This window comes from Staurois parvus, unplaced genomic scaffold (assembly GCF_062004578.1).
Source record: "Staurois parvus isolate SC_StPar_1 unplaced genomic scaffold, SC_StPar_1.0 ptg000438l, whole genome shotgun sequence".
NCBI lineage: Eukaryota > Metazoa > Chordata > Amphibia > Anura > Ranidae > Staurois > Staurois parvus.
Window position 1 is genome coordinate 7,323,672 of NW_028318234.1, and position 20,251 is coordinate 7,343,922.

Below are 20,251 nucleotides of genomic sequence, written 5' to 3' on the forward strand. Positions count from 1 at the left end.
GTCCTTATAAGAGGGGCTCAGGATCTTCCTTGTCTGTGGGTGGGTCTGTCCTCCCTAGAGGGGCCGGATCTTCTCCCTCTGTGGGGGGGGGTCTGTCCTCCCTAGAGGGGCCGGATCTTCTCCCTCTGTGGGGGGGTCTGTCCTCCCTAGAGGGGCCGGATCTTCTCCCTCTGTGGGCAGGTCTGTCCTTATAAGAGGGGCTCAGGATCTTCCTTGTCTGTGGGTGGGTCTGTCCTCCCTAGAGGGGCCGGATCTTCTCCCTCTGTGGGCGGGTCTGTCCTCCCTAGAGGGGCTTTGGATCTTCTCCGTCTGTGGGCGGGTCTCTCCTTCCTAGAGGGGCCCTGGATGTTCTCCCTCTGTGGGCGGGTCTGTCCTAACTAGAGGGGCCGGATCTTCTCTGTCTGTGGGCGGGTCTGTCCTTCCTAGAGGGGCCGGATATTTTCCGTCTGTGGGCGTGTTTTGCGCTGTATCCAAGGGGCGTGGCCTCCTCCCTCTGTGTCCCCGTTCCTAGCCGCTCTTGCCGCCCTGGTTCCCGGGCTTCCTGTCAGGACAGGGGGAGGCATGAGAGCGGCCCGGGGAGCGAGGAGGAGGCCCGGCTGAGGTGAGCGGCGTGCTCGGTGGGAAGTAGGACGGGAATGGGCATAGGAGGCGCTCGGTGTATACAGTGTATAAGGTGTATTGTCCATCGCGCCCTGCTGGGACTAGTAGTCCTCCAGCACAGGGTGGGCACCCCAGGAGCAGTCCACAGACGAGGAATGTATTGCATCGTGTGGGGAGGATCGGTTGTCTTCATACACACAGTGTGACCTCATCCTCCCTCCATCCTCTCATTGGACGCAGTGTTGTGATGTACAGCTGATGCCGGGTGTTATTGTCATTGTGGAGGGAGTACAGAGGGTCATGTAACCCTTGGCAGGTTGTTTCTGCATGTGTGTCCCCTTTACTGAGATTTCCCTTCACTTCCTGTCCCATAGTGAACATCGGAAGTGAAGGAATCCCAGGGTGTCACCAGAACTAGTGTTGTCCCCCCAATTAGAAGATTTCCCCTCTATTCCTGTTTTGGTGACAACCCAAAATTTGGGACATTAACTTTCCATCACCAGGACAAGTAGAGAGGGTTGATCTTCCTAAGCCGCAATCCGCGCTCGTTTAACGGCATTCAGATAGCTTCACACTATGAGCCACACAGGAATGTGTTCTGCATTCATTTCAATGGGCTCAGATCGCATCACACCACAGGATGCACTAACTTTGGAAATGCCCAGCACTGGAATCACATGGTACAGAACACTGGGATCACATGGTTCAGAGCACTGGAGTCACATGGTTCAGAGCACTGGGGTCACATGGTTCAGAGCACTGGGGTCACATGGTTCAGAGCACTGGGGTCACATGGTTCAGAGCACTGGGGTCACATGGTTCAGAGCACTGGGGATCACAGGGTACGGAGCACTGGCGATCACAGGGTGCGGAGCACTGGAGTCACAAGGTTCGGAGCACTGGGATCACATGGTTCGGAGCACTGGGGTCACAGGGTACGGAGCACTGGGGTCACAAGGTTCGGAGCACTGGGGTCACAAGGTTCAGAGCACTGGGGATCACAGGGTACAGAGCACTGGCATCACAGGGTGCAGAGCACTGGGATCACATGGTTCGGAGCACTGGGGTCACAGGGTATGGAGCACTGGGGTCACAGGGTTCGGAGCACTGGGGTCACATGGTTCGGAGCACTGGGGTCACATGGTTCGGAGCACTGGGGTCACATGGTTCGGAGCACTGGGGTCACATGGTACGGAGCACTGGGGTCACATGGTTCGGAGCACTGGGGATCACAGGGTTCGGAGCACTGGGGATCACAGGGTACAGAGCACTGGGATCACATGGTTCAGAGCACTGGGATCACAGGGTACAGAACACTGGGATCACATGTTTCAGAACACTGGGATCACATGGTACAGAACAACCATGCAGTCTGGTGGCTGTGCATTAGTGGTGCATGCAGTACTATGGTGCGATACGATGCGATTTGAGCCCCTTCAAAATGAATGCAGTGCAGGTTCCTGTGCGAAAGTGGCCTGGGGGCGGGGGAGACAGACCGCAGAAAGAAAACCTGGCATCTGCACTATCTAGAAATAAAAAAAAAAAAAGTTTTGCATTTTAGTTATACTTTAACCAATTATCTACCAAGGTACAAGGCATGACAGAGAAGGTGCGTGGCATGATGGTAGAGGAGGGGTGTTGCATGGTAGAGAAGGCACGTGACATGGTAGAGAAGGGGCATGACATGGCAGGAGGGGTGGACTGACAACTCATGGGGCCCCCGGGCAAAGGGGGATCATGGGGCCCATGTCCTTGCCCAAACTCAAACAAGCCTATGAAAAAGGTACCAGGGGCATCTCGTGGGGCCCCCTACTGACCCCGGGCCCTCGGGCAGTGCCCGTGTTTCCAAATGGTCAGTCCACCCCTGCATGGCAGAGAAGGAACATGGCATGGTGGTAGAGAAGGGGCATGGCATGGCACAGCAAAGAAGGTACATGGCATGGTGACAGAGAATTGGCATGGCATAGTAGAGAAGGAGCATGGCATGACATGGTAGATAAGGGGTATGGCAGGGAAGGTGCATGGCATGGTGGTAGAGAAGGTGCATGGCATGGTGGTAGAGAAGGTGCATGGCATGGTGGTAGAGAAGATGCATGGCATGGTGGTAGAGAAGGGGCCTGGCATAGTAGAGAAGATACATGGCATTGCATGGCAAAGAAGGGGCATGACATGGCAAAGAAGGGGCATGACATGGCAAAGAAGGGGCATGACATGGCAAAGAAGGGGCATGGCATGGAACGGCAGAGAAGTGGTTAAACAAAACTTAGAAGCTGCTGCAGCTGTGGGCATGCTAATGTCTGTAATGCCAGGTTGCTGCATTTTTGATGAATCTCGGGTGTATGCGTAATTTCGGTACGTTTTGCACATGTTTTTAGCCGCGGCCTTCTGACTTTTATTAGGCCGTGCGTTTTTAGTCACGGTCCCATTGATGACTATTAGGTTATGCATTTTTGCTGTGTTTTCTGAAAGCTCACCAAAGATATGCCAGATGGGGGACCAATGATGTGCTTTCTGAAAGTGCAGCAAAAACATGCAACCTAATAGAAGGCAATAGGACCACAGCTAAAATCACACAGCCTAATAAAGGCAATAGGACCACGGCTAAAATCACGCAGCATAATAGAGGGCAATGGAACTGCGGCTAAACACAAATGCACCTAAACCACACACACACGGACAAAATGCACACGCCATTGTAAATCTGGCCTAAGAGCCACCGGATCACTTTTTTGGGGGGCTATCAAAGGGTGCCCCCCCTACATGCCAGTAGCACCCATGGTGGTTCCCCAGCTCTCCTGTTTCTCTGCGGGAAACAATGAACACAGGAGGGACTCGGGGAACAACCGTCCTACCACCAATGACCCTGGAAGTGACATGTATTACATCACAGCTGTCATTTTTCAACTAATGTACTCAATGGAGTGTAATAGACTGCTAATGTCTCAACAAAGAGGACCTGTCACCTGCCCATTCTATCACATTGGGGGCTGGTGATGACAATAAAGTAAGAAAAGTATAAAGCATAACAAAGTTGTATATCATTATTAAAAGTAATTCGTTTTTTAAAGCCCCCCCATCACCTCTACACATACCTTATATAAAAAAGCACAGTGTAGGGAGAGCACGTGTATGTAAGCATCAATTGTACCGTACATGTGAAGTATTGTGAATGTCGCAGTGATAATTATATTGCTATAGTTCTCAGATCACTCTTCAGTGACACCATTTACGGCTTTTCTAGTTATATTAAAGGTATTTTTAAAAACAGAAAAACAAACATGTTATACTTACCTGCTGTGTGTAGTGTTTCTGCACAGAACAGCCCCGATCCTCCTCTTCTTGGGTCCCTTGCCCCTCCCTTCTGCCTAGCGCCCCCACAGCAAGCAGCTTGCTATGGGGGCACCCAAGCAGGCGCGCTCCTGAGCCCCTCCTCTGTGTGTCCATTCACACACACAGCTGTGGCTTTGCCCTGCCCCCTCTCTATCATCATTGACTGTGATTGACAGCAGTGGGAGCCAATGGCCGAGGCTCTCATGCACTTCGCTGGATTACGCATGTAAATATTGGGGTGCGCTGCACACAGAAGGATTTTTACCTTCCTGCGTAGAATGCAGGAAGGTAAAAAAAACTTCAGCCTTTACAACCACTTTAAAGTGTCACCTATGGTGTATTTTTGGCACCACAGTTTTTTGCAGCTCCACTGGCATGCACAATTTTAAGACTTGATATGTTTGGTATCTATTTACTTAATGATACCCTACCTTTTATATTTTACAAGAAAAATTGGTATTATATTGTGTTTGTTTGCACTAAAATTAATTTGTATTTTTCCTGAAAATACACGTTTGGTAAATAACTGCAAATATTATGCAACATAAAAAAAAGCAACTACCACCATTTTATTCTCTAGGGTCTCTGTTTTCAGTAAATACTGTTGGAGGGATTTCCAATAATTTCTAGCAAAAAAATGCAGATTGTAACGCAAAAAGGTTAAGAAATTGCCCTGGAAGACAAATGGTAACTGTTACAAAAGTGTTAGTAGCTTTTAGAAGGATTAGAACCCCTGTCATGTTTTTATTGCTCTCTGTGCTCCCATTAAGGAGATTCACCCTCACTATTTTTTCCCAGTGACCAAAAGAAAACCCCACATTTATAGAGGTCACCAGAACAGGAGTAGAGGGGAAATCTTCCAATGGAGACACTAGTTTTGATCACTACTACGGATTTCCTCATACTTCCTGTTGTGGGGACAGGAAGTAAAGGGAATTCTCCCTAATGGGACACAGATGGTAAAAAAAACCATGACATTGGATTATAACCCTCCCTTAGGCTGGGTTCACACTGATGCAGTCGCATCAGAATCGCACCCCGTATATGCGAACTGCTGCGGGTGTGTATGTTAAAGTTGACATCACCCCGGAAATGGTCCGGAAAACGCAGTGCGATGTGCTGAATTGGATCGCATTGGTGTGAATACCCATGCGATACGATTCTAGTGCGGACCCAAAAAAAACGAGCCTGCACCTTTCTGATGCGGTGCGATTTGAGCCATACATAATGTATGACTCAAATCTCACCACACACAATTTGCATGTGATTTGCACAGGAATGCGGTGCGGTTCCTGTAGGAATCACATGCGATGTACCGCATTGCATGAGTGTGAACCTAACCTCCGTCTATCCAATAAAAAAAGACGTTTTGCTTTCACTTCAGCCTAAACACTTAATTCCACGTTTAAAATAATTGGTTTGGGCAAAGCGGGCCCCAGTGAACCATTTACTGCACTGACAGGTGCTTGTGCTGTGCATCGTACATTAACTGTATCTAGCCTCAGCTACAGTGCCTTGAAAAAGTATTCATAGCCCTTGAAATTTTCCACATTTTGTCATGTTACAACAAAAACATAAATGTATTTTATTGGGATTTTATGTGATAGACCGCCACAAAGTAGCACATAATTGTGAAGTGGAAGAAAAATTATAAATGGTTTTCAAAAATGTTTAAAAATAAATATCTGAAAAGTGTGACTTGTATTTGTATTCAGCCCCCTTTAATCTGATACCCCTAACTACAATCTAGTGGAACCAATTACCTTCAGATGTCACCTAATTAGTAAATAGAGTCCACCTGTATGTAGTTTAATCTCAGTATAAATACAGCTACTCTGTGAAGCCCTCAGAGGTTTGTTAGAAAACATTAATGAACAAACAGCATCATGAAGGCCAAGGAACAAACCAGACAGGTCAGGGATAAAGCTGTGGAGAAGTTTAAAGCAGGGTTATGTTATAAAAAAATATCCCAAGCTTTGAACATCTCATGGATGTTCAATCCATCATCCAAAAATGGAAAGAGTATGGCACAACTGCAAACCTACCAAGACATGACCATCCACCTATACTGACAGGCCGGGCAAGGAGAGCATTAATCAGAGAAGCAGCCAAGAGGCCCATGGTAACTCTGGAGGAGCTGCAGAGATCCACAGCTCAGGTGCGAGAATCTGTCCACAGGACAACTATTAGTCGTGCACTCCACAAATCTGGCCTTAATGGAATGGAGTGGTAAGAAGTAAGTCATTGTTGGAAGAAAGCCATGAGAAGTCCTGTTTGCAGTTTGCGAGAAGCCATGTGGGGGACACAGGAAACGTGGAAGAAGGTGCTCTGGTCAGATGAGACCAAAACTGAACTTTTTGGCCTAAAAGCAAAACACTATGTGTGGCGGAAAACTAACACTGCACATCACCCTGAACACACCATCCCCACCGTGAAACGTGGTGGCAGCGTCACGTGGGGATTCTTTTCTTCAGCAGGGACAGGGAAGCTGGTCAGAGTTGATGGGAAGATGGATGGAGCCAAATACAGGTCAATCTTAGAAGAAAACCTGTTAAGAGTCTGCAAAAGACTTGAGACTGGACGGAGGTTCCCCTTCCAGCAGGACAACAACCCGAAACATACAGCCAGAGCTACAATGGAATGGTTTAGATCAAAGCATATTCATGTGTTAGAATGGCCCAGTCAAAGTCCAATTGAGAATCTGTGGCAAGACTTGAACATTGCTGTTCATAGATGCTCTCCATCCAATCTGACAGAGCTTGAGATATTTTGCAAAGAAGAATGGGCAGAAATATCTCTCTCTATTTTGAAAACCATTTATCATTTTCCTTTCACTTCACAATTATGTGCCACTTTGTGTTGGTCTATCACATCAAATCCCAATAAAATACATTTACGTTTTTGGTTGTAACATGACAAAATTTGGAAAATTTCAAGGGGTATGAATACTTTTTCAAGGCACTGTACATACAGTATGCAGCGCTGTCTTCCTGCTGTAGGACAGAGACTTCCCATTCTGCTCCCGAAACCAATTAGAGACGCTCAGTGCTGCTCAGCCTTTCACAGGGAGCTGTTTCTTCTATGAACTTACATTTACCTTCAGCAAGATTTTCCAAGAATCCCCCTGTGCAATTCCATATCCTCCATATTCCCATCCGCCTAGACGGAAGGGGGCGGATTGTTTCTTTTTAGTGGACAGGATCGGATTGGAGATAGAGGGCTGTAAACGAACACAAGCCTGTTTATACCCGCCAGTCCCTAGGCATACATGGACCATGTGATCTGGTCCACCTGAAGAACTGACAGGCATACCTGATCGGATCGTCTTTGTGAACGGGGCATTAGATGTAGCAGCAACATGAAAATAATTGCAGCGCGCAAAAAATGCCAGTGTTGGTGGACTTTTGTTCTCTTCTCATCCTGTATATGTCTATGAGAACTCTGCAGCAGCTAAAGCACGTCAAATTCAGATCAACTGCTTGTGTAATGAATTCTCAATGCACTTGATTGCCTCTCAAACTAAATTCAAAAACTTACTGCTCTTCTTCAGCAAAGCCCACTGACACAAGACCTTAAATTGGTTGAAAGAGAGGTCTTTCTGCCCTAGTTGTGATGACCGCATGATTACTCATTGAACAGTTATGCAGAGTATGTTGGTGCTTTATATATCCACTCAAAGTTAATAATACGTTAGGAACTTTTCCTGTAGTAACATAACATAAACAGTAGAGTGCAATTGTTACCTGGGAATTGTGCATGTTAATGCCTACTAAAAGTGTTGAATCTGTTCTTGCGTTAGGCTAAGTCTAGATGTGCAGATTTTGCTGCCCTTTTGAAAAACGTTCTGTGGTGGATCGCTTTTCTGAGGCATTTGACAGGCAGAGAGGAGGTGATCTATTTCAACCCTCTAAATACTTCACCTCATTCACTTGAATGGGTCATATGTGATAGCACTAGCTGCAAAACGAGGCAGTGGGCGATCATTTTTGCAGCATCATGTACAACTTGTCTGGTTTTCTTTACAGCCCAAGGAGGGTTGTAAAACTGCCCCACTCCTCAGCCTATCCTGACCGCACGTATAAATGAGCCCTTAAGCTGCCATAAACTATACAATCTGATTTCAATCTACAAACAACTGTGTAATGTTAAGGCCCGTGGGACTTGATGGAAATTGATTGGATTGCATAGTAATAGTTTGTCCTTTTATTACATAGTTTTTGTAAATTTAAATGATCACAGAGATGGTAAAGTCAGATTATAGTGTGTAAGGCCACCCTTAGAGCTCTCTGAAGAGCGTGAAATAGGGACTTTGCAAACCTTTATTTATTTCAGGGACTTATATAGCACTGTCAATTTACACAGCGCTTTACATATATATTGTACATTCACATCACTCCCTAACCCTCAAGGGGCGTACAATCTAAAGTCCCTAACTTACATTCATACATACACATACTAGGGACAATTTAGACAGGATCCAATTAACCTACCAGCATGTCTTTGGAATGTGGGAGGAAACCGGAGTACCCAGAGGAAACCCACGCAGGCAGTGGGAGAACATGCAAACTCCAGGCAGGAGGTGCTGTGGCTGAGATTCGAACCAACCACCGTATTACTGCCGGGCGGAAGTGCTAACCACTTAGCCACTGTACTGCCCACATAGATGTTTACCAAGTACTTGCCCCCTTCTCTAAGATCTGATATTGCTTGAGCCTAAATGGGGGATATATATATATATATATATATATATATATATATATATACACACACCACACACACGCTGATTTTGAATGTTTGCCCACTCACAAAGACATGGTCAGTCAAAAAATCGAATGTTCGGTGTATTGTAACACTGAGAGACGGAATAGCAACAAAAAATTCAAAAGAAATGAATGTCTAACAAATGATGCTCTGATTTGCATGTTCATGAGGGAAATAAGTATTTGATCCCCTTCACAAAACATGACTTAGTACTTGGTGGCAAATCCCTTGTTGGCAATCACAGAGGTCAGACGTTTCCTGTAGTTGGCCACCAGGTTTGCACACATCTCAGGAGGGAGTTTGGCCCACTCCTCTTGGCAGATCCTCTCTAAGTCATAAAGGTTTGGTGGCTGACGTTTGGCAACTCAAACTTTTAGCTCCGTCCACAGATTTTTGTTACCTGCTTCTACAAACATTTGTGAAAGAATGGGTCACTCTCAGGAGCTCAGTGACTCCAAGTGTGGTACCGTGATAGGTTGGCACCTGTGCAATAAGTCCATCCGTGACATTTCCTGGCTACTAAATATTCTACGGTCAACTGTTAGTGGTATTATAACAAAGTGGAAGCAACTGGGAACAACAGCAATTCAGCCACAAAGTGGTAGGCCACGTAAAATGACAGAGTGGGGTCAGCACATGCTGAACCGCCCAGTGCGCAAAAGTTGCCAGCTGTCTGCAGAGTCAACAGCTAAAGACTTCCAAACTTCATGTGGCCTTCAGATTAGCACAACAGCAGTGTGTAGAGAGCTTCATGGAATGGGTTTCCATGGCCAAGCAGCTGCATCCAAGCCTTACATCACCAAGTGCAATGCAAAGTATTGGATGCCGTGGTGTAAAGCTCGCCGCCACTGGACTCTAAAGCAGTACAGACGTGTTCTATGGAGTGACCAATCACGCTTCTCTGTCTGGCAATCTGATGGACGTGTCTGAGTTTGGCGGTTGCCTGGAGAACGGTACTTGCCTTCCTGCATTGTGCCAAGTGTAAAGTTTGGTGGAGGGGGAATTTTGGTGTGGGGTTGTTTTTCAGGGGTTGGGCTTGGCCCCTCAGGTACAGTGAAGGGAACTCTTAAGGCATCAGCATACCAAGACATTTTGGACAATTTCATGCTCCCAACTTTGTGGGAACAGTTTGGAGATGGCCCCTTCCTGTTCCAACATGACTTGGCACCAGTACACAAAGCAAGGTCCATAAAGACATGGATGAGTGAGTCTGGGGTGGAGGAACTTGGCTGGCCTGCACAGAGTCCTGATATCAACCTGATAGAACACCTTTGGCATGAATTAGAGCAGAGACTGTGAACCAGACCTTCTCATCTGACATCAGTGCCTGACCTCACAAATGCTCTTCTGGAAGAACGGTCCAACCTTCCCACAGACACAATCCTAAACCTTGTGGACAGCCTTCCCAGAAGAGTTGAAGCTGTTATAGCTGCAAAGGGCGGGGCCAACTCAATGTTGGACCCTACGGACTAGAGGCAGGCGTCCCAATACTTTTGGCAATATAGTGTGTGTGTGTATGTATATGTGTATATATATATATATATATATATATATATATATAAAACACACACACACAGTATATAATGTCCACACATAAACAATCAAGTAACACACAAAATGAAATAACCCATGTGTCCATGAACAGTTCATAATTCACATATGCTTCAGTGATCCAAAACATTAATTTAGTGAGGAGAAGGTTAATCACAGTTGCCCAATAACGCAAAATGTTAGTGAAAAAATTTAGTAAAAAATACAAGTAAGTTAATCTTAGGGCACAAACAAGCAAATTACCCTGTTTATTTGTAAAATATAAAAGATGAGGTTGCAGCGAGTAAATAGATATCCAACTTGTCAAACCTGAAATTTGTGTGTACTCGTGAAATGGCGACGAACTTCAGTACCCTGTATTTTCTATAGGTCGACACATTTAAAGCTCCTTCTAGGTCACCAGTTTAGCATTACGGAGGATGTCTGGTGCTAGAATGGTTGCTCTCATTCTGGTGTGCGCAGTGATATATGACGTATATAGCAATTGATGGTTTCATGCGTAGGTGCCCCAGCGTGTGCTTTTACATTTGTACATGCGTATATGTGGGGGGTCTCAATTTTTTTTGTGGGGGATGGTATGTGCTTGGGTGTAGCTTTAATTTTTTACAATAAAAAAAAAACTTTTTTTTTTCATCACATAGGGGACAAAGTCCCCTATATGATGATTTTTTGGTGACAGGTTCTCTTTGAGACATCCAAGGTCTAAAAGACCCTGCATGTCTTCCCTCTGCTCTACTGAATGTAAAGTGGTGCACATCACACCACGTTACATTCTTTCCCGGGGATTGCATTACAATCTCTCAACGGGGACACGGGCACAAGAAGGGGAGGTGAGCGGACTTGTCCGCTCTTCTCCCTCCTCTCTGACGGTGAGCCAGGCCCACAGATGGGCAAGCGGAGCCTGGGAAACCCCAAGGGGGTGCGGAGAGGCTGGCACTGTGTGTAAGCAATCGGCGGCAGCGCTGTCACCGATTGCTTCACCTGACAGGTAAGCCCTGCTGCTTAGCAGGGCTTAAAGTAGAAAGAAACTACCTGCCTGGCACCCGGCACTACATGTCCCAGGCGTTGGGCGATAGGAATCCAACATCCCTGTAGTCAAGGAGACTCAGAGCTCCTGCAAGCTACCACTTTGCTAAAGACTGTTATGGTTCCGGATAGAACACAATCATTCATCTGCCATTTTTGTAGTATTTTAGAGAAGGAAATTGGGCTCAGTTTGTTATTCTGCAATCAAGTTGGGCATCCCATAACCCCTTTACTTTATCTAAGGTAAATTCTCTGATAAAACTAACAAAATCAAGCCCAAGGACTGGCTGTGCAGGGAGTAAAGTGGGACCCAAAGCCAGCAGCTCTCAAGGGGGTAACGCTACATTTTTAAAGCATCCTCATTTTACAATATTATTCCCAGGTTCCTAAAACTTTTGCACAGTACTATATGGGGTCTGTTTGTATCATTTTGTTAGGAACCGGGGCCGTGGATCCAGCTGGTCTGTGGGGGATTGCTGACGTGATAATAAACATGGAAGTGTCTCTTGAAGTTCTGCTGTCTACTAGCATCAAGAGGAAGAAGCCCTGCGCAAGTCTTTGCTGGTTGGGGCAGGTCAGTACACCATACGTTTTATATTTAGGCTATTAGATTTCTATTGTGATCATCATTTTTAGTTTTTCATTTTATTGTCTTAGGAAAAGGAAGCTGTTTTCCTGGTGGATGAGAATCGTATCCGTGAGGTCAGCCTGCGCTCGGGCAATGTGAAGAAGCCATTACTTAAAAAAAGCAGCATTGTGACCCTTGCTACATCTGCTAATGGTATAAAGGACCTTCCTTCTGAGGAGTACAGACTAGCAGGTTGATTTACTAAAACTGGAGGGTGCAAAATCTGGTGCAGCTCTGCGTAGAAAGTAGGGATGTATACCGGCGGGTGAAATGCATTGGCAGAAAACAGTGTTATCAGCATTTTGCTGATAGGAAAAAAGGTGCCTATAATGGCTGCCAAAAACGCACAACTTTGCTGTGAATTTACACGCAATTTTGCGTTTAAAAAAGTCCTTGACCCTTTCTAAAAATGCAGCAGCTCAAAAAGGCAAAGATATGACCGTGTCCCATAGGAAACCATGTTAAATGGACTGTAGTGTGTATCTGCTAAAAAACGCATTGGTGTGAACCAGGCCTTAATGAGAGGGTCCGTTTTTGGTGTGGTGTTTTTTTTTTTTTTTAATTTGCCAAATATGCACCAAAAATGCAGCAAGCAGGATTTTTAACATTGCAAGGGAAGCACAACGGACCACTGTGAAGACTTACATTGAATGTAAAGGAATGCATTTTTCTTGCGCTGCAAAAACTGCTCAGTGTGAAAGCAGCCTATTGGCCGAAAAGGTGCTGAAAATAAATTCATATTCCTTTTAATTCATGATTTTAATTAAAAAGTTGAATATAATACAACTATATATAATAAAATATATATTTTTTTAAAAACTGTCCATTTTGGTTTTCGGTCAAACGCATCCTGAATATTTGGTTTCGGTTCAAGAATTTTCATTTCGGTGCACCACTAATGGAAACCAATCATCATCCAGGTTTTATTGTCAAAGCTTAATTGAACAAACTGAAGTTAGAAGCTGATTGGCTACCATGAATATCTGCTCCAGTTTCAGTAAATCTACCCCTATGTTTTGTATTAATGCAATGACTTATCCTTTGTCAAGCATGCACATTGTGTTGCTCTGCAGTGCAGGTGCTTTGCCCGCTACTGTAAAAATTTATTGGATGTATTTAAAATGAATGGCACCACAACATCACATCATGGTTTGCATGTTGCATGCTTTACAACAACACGAACATAAGAATCCAGCTTTAAAAAAAAAAATAAAATGTCCTTATTGAGAACAAAGATTAGCACTGTGACCCTTGCCTCATCTGCTAATGGTACAAAGGACCCTTCTTTTGATAGGTTGGGGCTATGGGTTGCATTAATGCAATGACTTTTCATTTGCTAAAGTGTGTGTTGTGGTGCACTGCAGTACCTGTGCTTTACCACTAGTGTAATAATGCATTGGGGTGCTATTGAAAGGAATGGTGCCACAACACAGCGCACCATGGTTTTCACGTTGCTTGCTTTACCGTAACACGAAAGTGTGAATCCAGCTTAAAAAAAAAAAAAAAATGTTCTTATTGAGAACAAAAATCACAGGGTTACAGTCTGTGCTGAAATTCCCTCTATTTACTAACAAAATCTGCCACAACTGATGTTTTGGCTTCTTATATACAATGGGGAAAATAATTATTTGATCCCCTGCAGATTTTGAAAGTTTGCCCGCTTACAAAGAAATGAAGGCTCTAATTTTTATCATAGGTGTATTTTAAATGATAGTGATAGAATATCAACCAAAAATCTAGAAAAAACACGATACAAATGTTATAAATTGAGTTGCAGTTCAGTGAGTAAAATAAATATTTGATCCTCTACCAACCAACAGTAATTCTGACTCGTTTTTTGTATAAAAGACACCTGTCCACAGAATCGCTTTCTTCCATTCAAATTGCCATCGTGGGCAAATGACCAAAGAGCTGTCAAAGGATGTTCGGGTCAAGATTGTAGACCTGCACAAGGATGGAATGGACTACAAGACCATCAGCAAGAAGCTTGGTGAGAAGGGACAGCTGTTGGAGCATTTATTTGCAAATGGAAAAATACAAATAACCATCGCCCTCAGTCTGAAGCTTCAGGCAAGATTTCACCTCATGAGGTAAGGATGATCATGAGAAAAGTAAAGGATCAGCCCAGAACTTGTGAATGATCTCAAGGCAGTTGGGACCGCAGTCACCAAACAAACCATTGGTAACACAATACGCCGCCATGGATTGAAATCCTAGGCACCCTCAAGGTCCCTCTCCTTAAGAAGGCACATGTCTGAAGTTTGCCAATGAACATCTAAATGATTCAGAGAAGGATTGGGAGAAAGTGCTGTGGTCAGATGAGACCAAAATTGAGCTCTTTGGCATTAACTCGGCTTGCCATGTTTGGAGGAAGGAAAATGCTGACTCTGACTCGAAGAAAACCATCTCTACAGTCAAACACAGAGGTGGAAACATTACGCTTTGGGGCTGTTTCTCTGCTAAAGGTACAGGCCAACTTTGCTGCATTGAGAGGCCATGTATTGTAAACTTTTGGATGAGAACTTTCTTCCCTCATCCAGAACACTGAAGTTGGGTCATGGACGGGTGTTCCAGCATGACAATGACCCAAAACATACTGCCAAGGCAACAAATGACTGGTTAAGGAAGAAGCACATTAAGGAGAGTGGTCTAGCCAGTCTCCAGACCTTAATCCTATAGAAAATGTGTGGAAGGAGCTGAAACTTTGAGTTGCCAAGCGACAGCCAAGAAACCTTAAAGCAGAGTTCCAACCAAAAGGAGAAGTTCCACTTTAAGTCTTTGTTCCCTGCTCCCCATTAAGGATTGGCAGGGAGCGGGGGGGGGGGGGGGTTTAAGGCCTCCCCCCCCCCCCCTCCCTGTAGTCTTCTGAGAAATGTGACAGGTCCCAGAAAACTACGGAATCATACATGAAGCGCAAGTGGAGATCCAGCTGAAAAAAAATAAAGTCAGCAGTTACAAAAACTGTAGCTGCTGACTTTTAAAACACAGTCGCTTACCTGTCCCTTGGACCAGCAGTGTCCTCACCATGGCTGGTTTCACCGGCTGTCTACTCTCCCTGGCGCCAGCATCTTCAGTGTGAGCACCAGGCTATGACAGCTTGTGGCTTCACAGCTTGGTGCCCACTGCGCATGCGTGAGTCGCGGTGCACATCCTGATTGGTCCGGCAGTCTTCTGGGACCTGTGAATGTTCCCAGGAGACTTCGGGAAGAAGGAGGGGGCCAAACGTCCGACTCACTTCGCCGTGGTGAACTGAGCCGGAAGTGGGAGCGGGTACTTGTCAAAACCAGGTACCCGCTCCCGCCTCCCCGCCAAAAGGTGCCAAATGCGGCAGTGGAGGGGGAAGGAGGCAAACAAGCGGAGCTTCCACTTCTGGATGGAACTCCACTTTAATACAGGAAGCTTCTGCACAAAGGCATTACTTTACATTGGATTACTGTACATAGCTGGAAATAATCAAAGCACACAAAAATTCAAGTATGAATAGAGATGTCTTTTCTATTTAGGCAATTTTTCCTTATCCCTTAGTTCTGCTTTAACCTGACAGGGTCACTTTACTATATTACCATGTTCATCTATATGTTCTGCTGAAATAGTCATATGTATCATCAGAAGTAAAAAAAATTAATATATTACTGCATTGCCCTTTATTGTTTTTAAGTTTAAGTAAACCCTAACAATGAACTTCCCTTATTGGTTGTTTTTGGTCCTATTAAAATTATAAACTTTTTGCTGTATCTATTCAATAAGTGTAAAATCATCCTGCCAGAAATCTTGTGCGCTAAAAACTTCTTGTGCTCTGTGGTGCTGTTACATGTTCCTAGCTTTCAGAGGACTACAAAACCCCTTCCCTCCAGGATATGGATATGTCCTCAGGTGAAAACACTGCTTTTCCATGGATACAGTAGGGTGCGTGAGCGTTGTTACCCTAGGGCCGGAAGTGTGTTATTGCTAGGATCCCTTGGTGACAATAAAGGGAAAAAGCCTAAAAAACTACTGTAGACACCACATTTAGGTTGGTAGGCTGCAATATATTACATTTTTGTGTTTGGTTTTAGATAGGCTTTAAGGATTCACCTTTCTTCATCCCACAGGAGCCTGGCTGGCTGCTTTGAATGTCTCTGGGGAACTATCACTATGGAGTAAGGACCTGGACTTTCTGCTCACAGTTCCAGCTATTGCAGACATCTCCCAGCTGATTTCACTTGCACAAGGTAAGCGGATCCCAAGAAATTAGACATCATGCTTAGCTAAATGAAAAATAGTATTTTGGATACCTCCGTAAATGAAGCATTCTCACATTTGTACTTTAAAGTGCGTACTCCTTGCTCAACTCATCATTCAGTTTACTGTGTGTCAGAGAACATCAAGTATTGTTTGGAAACTTTGTGGCCTTGTACAACTGTTTTCTAAATTGTGAAATAGATAATAGGGGCCAGTGATAACAATTTTCTATAGAGTGAATAATTGTTAAAACCTTTTCGTTTTTTTGCCAAGTGTCCCACTGCAGAGATTCCATTTCACTTCCTGTATTGCAGACACAATAGGAAGTGAGAGTAAATCTCGTCAGTGAGGTGTAATATTATCTTAGAGGTTGTTTACATGTGCTTCAAAATTTGGCTTCGGACAAGCTTTTTTAAAGCGCTCTGAATGTCAATGAAAGCCCCTGTAACTAAATAAAATGGTTAGCTTTCAGTCCTGTTTACATGTTGCTTTTGCTTGGCTTAAAAAATGATACCCCATGTCGCTTTAATAGTGCTTCAAAGCGTCTCTCAAGTCTCCAGAGAAGTCTATGACAAAGCTTGTGTGCAGCACCTGCAGCTTTTGAGAGGCTTTTATTCAGCTTTGCTTCAATTTGAGAAATCCCAGGAAGCACTGTAAAACCAAAAAGCAAACCTTTCCATCCCGATTTATAGCTAATAGAGCCAGTGTGGACTTTTAATTTCAAAATATGTGTACTACTGAGGAAAATAATATATTGCAAATTAATTCAATCTCTCTCCCTCTCTCTCTCTCTCTCTCTCTATATATATATATATATATATGTCTGTATGTGTACAATATATATTTCTAGCTCATACACTATTAGCGCACATCAGTGAAGGAGAAAAATCACTTATTTACAAAATTTTATAACAAAAACTTAAGAAAAACCGTTTATTTGTTTCAAAATTTTCTGTGGTTTTTGGTTTGTTTAGGAAAAATAAAAAACCCAGAGGTGAATAAATACCACCAAAATAAAGCTCTATCTGTCACAAAAAAATGCTAAAAATTTCATATGGGTACAGTGTTGCATGACAGCGCAATTGTCATTCAAAGTGTGACAGCGCTGAGAGCTGGAAATTGGCCTGGACAGGAAGGGGATATAAGTGCCCTGTAGGTTAGTGGTTAACTACTTCCCCTCCGCCCTATAGCAGAAATACTGCTACAGGGCGGCACAGGTGCGCAAAGTCACTTATATATACATGATTTTGCAGTTCTGGGTAGGGAGAGCATGCGCTCTACCCGCGCTGCCATTCGTGGTCTCTGCTGTCAATCACTGGGTCCCAGACTGTGATTATTCACCTGCACCTGGTGATCGCCAAGTATCTCCGTATCTCCGACGGAGGAGAGACCTGTATGTAAACAATACAGATCTCTCCCCTGTCAACTCCTGCACACTGATTTGTATGGCTCTGCATAGCAGAGTCATACAAAGCAGTGTGCTTACAGTGAAACACAGACACAGCCCATGTAGTAAAACAGCACACAGTTAACCCTTTGATCGCCCCACATGTTAACCCCTCCCTGCCCAGTGTTTTTTATTAGCATTGATCACTGTATTGGTATCACTGTAGATGTCAGTGACACCAAGTCAGTTCCCCTCAGTGTCAGAATGCCCGCCACAGTCCCGCTATAAGTCGCTGATCGGCGCTCCATACTAGTAAAAAATAATTAAATTAAAAAAAATTTCAATTCCAGTATATATACTGCCATTTGTAAAAGCTGTAACTTTCACGTAAACCAATTAATTTACATGTATTGGGATTTTTTTTCTTAGCAAAGACATGGAGCAGAATACATTTTGCCCTAAATTTATGAGGAAATTTGATTTTTTAAAATTTTTTTACTGGACATGTTTAATAGCAAAAAGTCCCAAATATTGTTGTTTTCTCAAAATTGTTGGTCTTTTTATGTTTATAGCTCCAAAAATATAAAACACACAGACAATCAAATACCGCCGAAAGAAAGCTCTATTTGTAGGAAAAAAGGACGTAAATTTAATTTGGGTGCAGTGTTGCATGACCGCGCAATTGTCAGTTAAAGTAACGCAGCACTGTATCGCAAAAAATGGCCTGGTCAGGAAGGGGGGTAAATCCCCTGGAGGGCAAGTGGTTAAAGGAGTGATCGTTTCATAATACAGAGCACCTTGCACATCCCACCCTTTGTGTTGATAGAAAAATACCAAGTTACAAAATAATGTAATGGATATTTTATATAAAGAGTGCAAATCAAATACCACTAAAAAATGAGGGTATGAAAGAAGATGCTGCTTCCCAACACATTTTGCGGATTTTACTTTTTTAGAAGACATTAAAAGAGAAGTATGGGTTTAAAATAAAATCATACTCACCTAGGTGCATGTTGTATCCTTCTAAGACTGAGAATCGAACGATCATGGACTGCTGATTGCTCAGTTCTCAGTCTTTAGTGAGCAGAGAGCCGAAGCCTTTGAGTCACTGGCTCTCTGCTTTGCCCCTCCAGCGCTCATTGGAGCGCCAAGCTGTGGAGGGGGCAAGAATGGCTGGCTCAGGCTAGTCTAGGTGAATCTCAACTTCAAAGTCAGTATCTTTCCCGAGCCTGGACCGACTGCTTGACATCAGCTGACAGCGAACTTTAGCACACTTGCGGCTGAACACGGGTCACAGATGTCCAGTACACACCTTAGGAGAAGTATGGCCAAAATACGTGTAGCTATTCTTCTTTAAGGTGAATGATCACATACACAGTTGGCTCTGCTAAAACAAAACCCAGAAGTCAGGAGGAGTGGAAACCTGAGGCAGTATTAACCCCAAAGAGGCCGGGTGGGCATCAAGGGGTTTGGACCAAACGACTGTCACTGACGGCCCCGCTGAAGGGAAGGTCCCATATATAGGTATGTTCAAACATCAAACAGTAAGGTTCTCCTTTGCCAACAGTGGTAAACATACAGCTCTCCTGACCTACATAAATGTACCTGATCAGCAGGGTGGATTTGATTTAAATCTAACTGATTTAAATCACTAGTCAGTAAGGCTTGATTTAAATCAGTTTTCTACATAGACTAATTCTTGCTGGTATAACATTAATATGCAAGTAGATGAAGATTTTTAGAATAACAACTTTTCAGATTAGTTTTTTTATCCCCAGTTTAATAGGTTAATCATTCATATTTTGACATCTTTTCTGTTGTACTTAGGAAGGAGAAAAATAATCATTACCTTAATAATAACAATTTAAATAGATTTATTCAACTGAAACAATAACATTCCAGCATATATTATTTGCTTAAACATCCATGTTTGTTAACTAATTTGGCTAAACAAAATATATATATTTTAAGAAACTTAGACTGTCAGCCCCTTCCTCCTCACACTTAGGTTCACTTTCTTCTTGTGCAGATCTATTCCACTCCAAACAATCAGAAAAATATTGTTTCTATTCTATTCACTGAACTTCTTGAAACTTGGCACTGAAGGGGTTGATTCTGTATTCATAGGTTTGTAGAAGTTAGGATGAAGGTCTTTTTCTTAACTCTGTTCATGTTATAGCATTTTTGCTGTGAAGAAGAGGCATGTGATCTCCGCTGAGTCAAATTCAGTTTTGAGAACTGCAAAAGTAAACCAAACATCTGTGATAATATCTTGTAGGCAGAGAAACTGCCCAATAATCCTACAAAAACCTCTGGAAGAGCATGACATTGTGAATGGATTCATGGAATTTATTTACCAAAAAAATTAAACATATACAGCCTTATTCTACATAAATAAAAAGCTAATCTTTATTTCATGATGGAATAACCTTTGGATGGTAATATATTTTCCTCAAAAAGCATTTTATTTTAAAAAATCCGATTTAAATCAAAAAAATCAGATTTTTTTGATTTTTTTAAAAAAAATCATTGATTTTTATCCACCCTGCTGATCAGCGACTCCCTAAGTGGTGAAGGAGGGATGAGAGCCATTCAAATACAAATCTTCAATGCTTTTTTTATTGCATTTTCCTTTTGAAATTTAAAGTTTTAAGAGAAATACTGATGCATATACCTTGTAGGAAGTATAGTAGTTGGAAACTCATTATTTGTCAATGTTTGGCTTACTTTTAGACTGTAAGCTCCAC

At 43.5% G+C, this 20,251-nt stretch overlaps 1 protein-coding gene across 4 annotated transcripts in view; it reads left to right on the top strand.

The window, feature by feature from the left end:
• The first annotated feature begins 502 nt into the window (after positions 1–502).
• The window catches only part of CPLANE1 (ciliogenesis and planar polarity effector complex subunit 1), a 163,988-nt gene continuing 144,239 nt past the window's right edge, over positions 503–20,251 (top strand). For all 4 annotated transcript variants that reach the window (XM_089687835.1, XM_089687836.1, XM_089687838.1 and 1 more), the window contains exons 1-4: positions 503–601; positions 11,706–11,842; positions 11,926–12,049; positions 15,988–16,107. In XM_089687835.1, the coding sequence (XP_089543961.1) occupies positions 11,762–11,842; positions 11,926–12,049; positions 15,988–16,107 (325 nt within the window). In that variant the 5' untranslated portion in view covers positions 503–601; positions 11,706–11,761. The remainder of the gene's footprint in view (positions 602–11,705; positions 11,843–11,925; positions 12,050–15,987; positions 16,108–20,251) is intronic.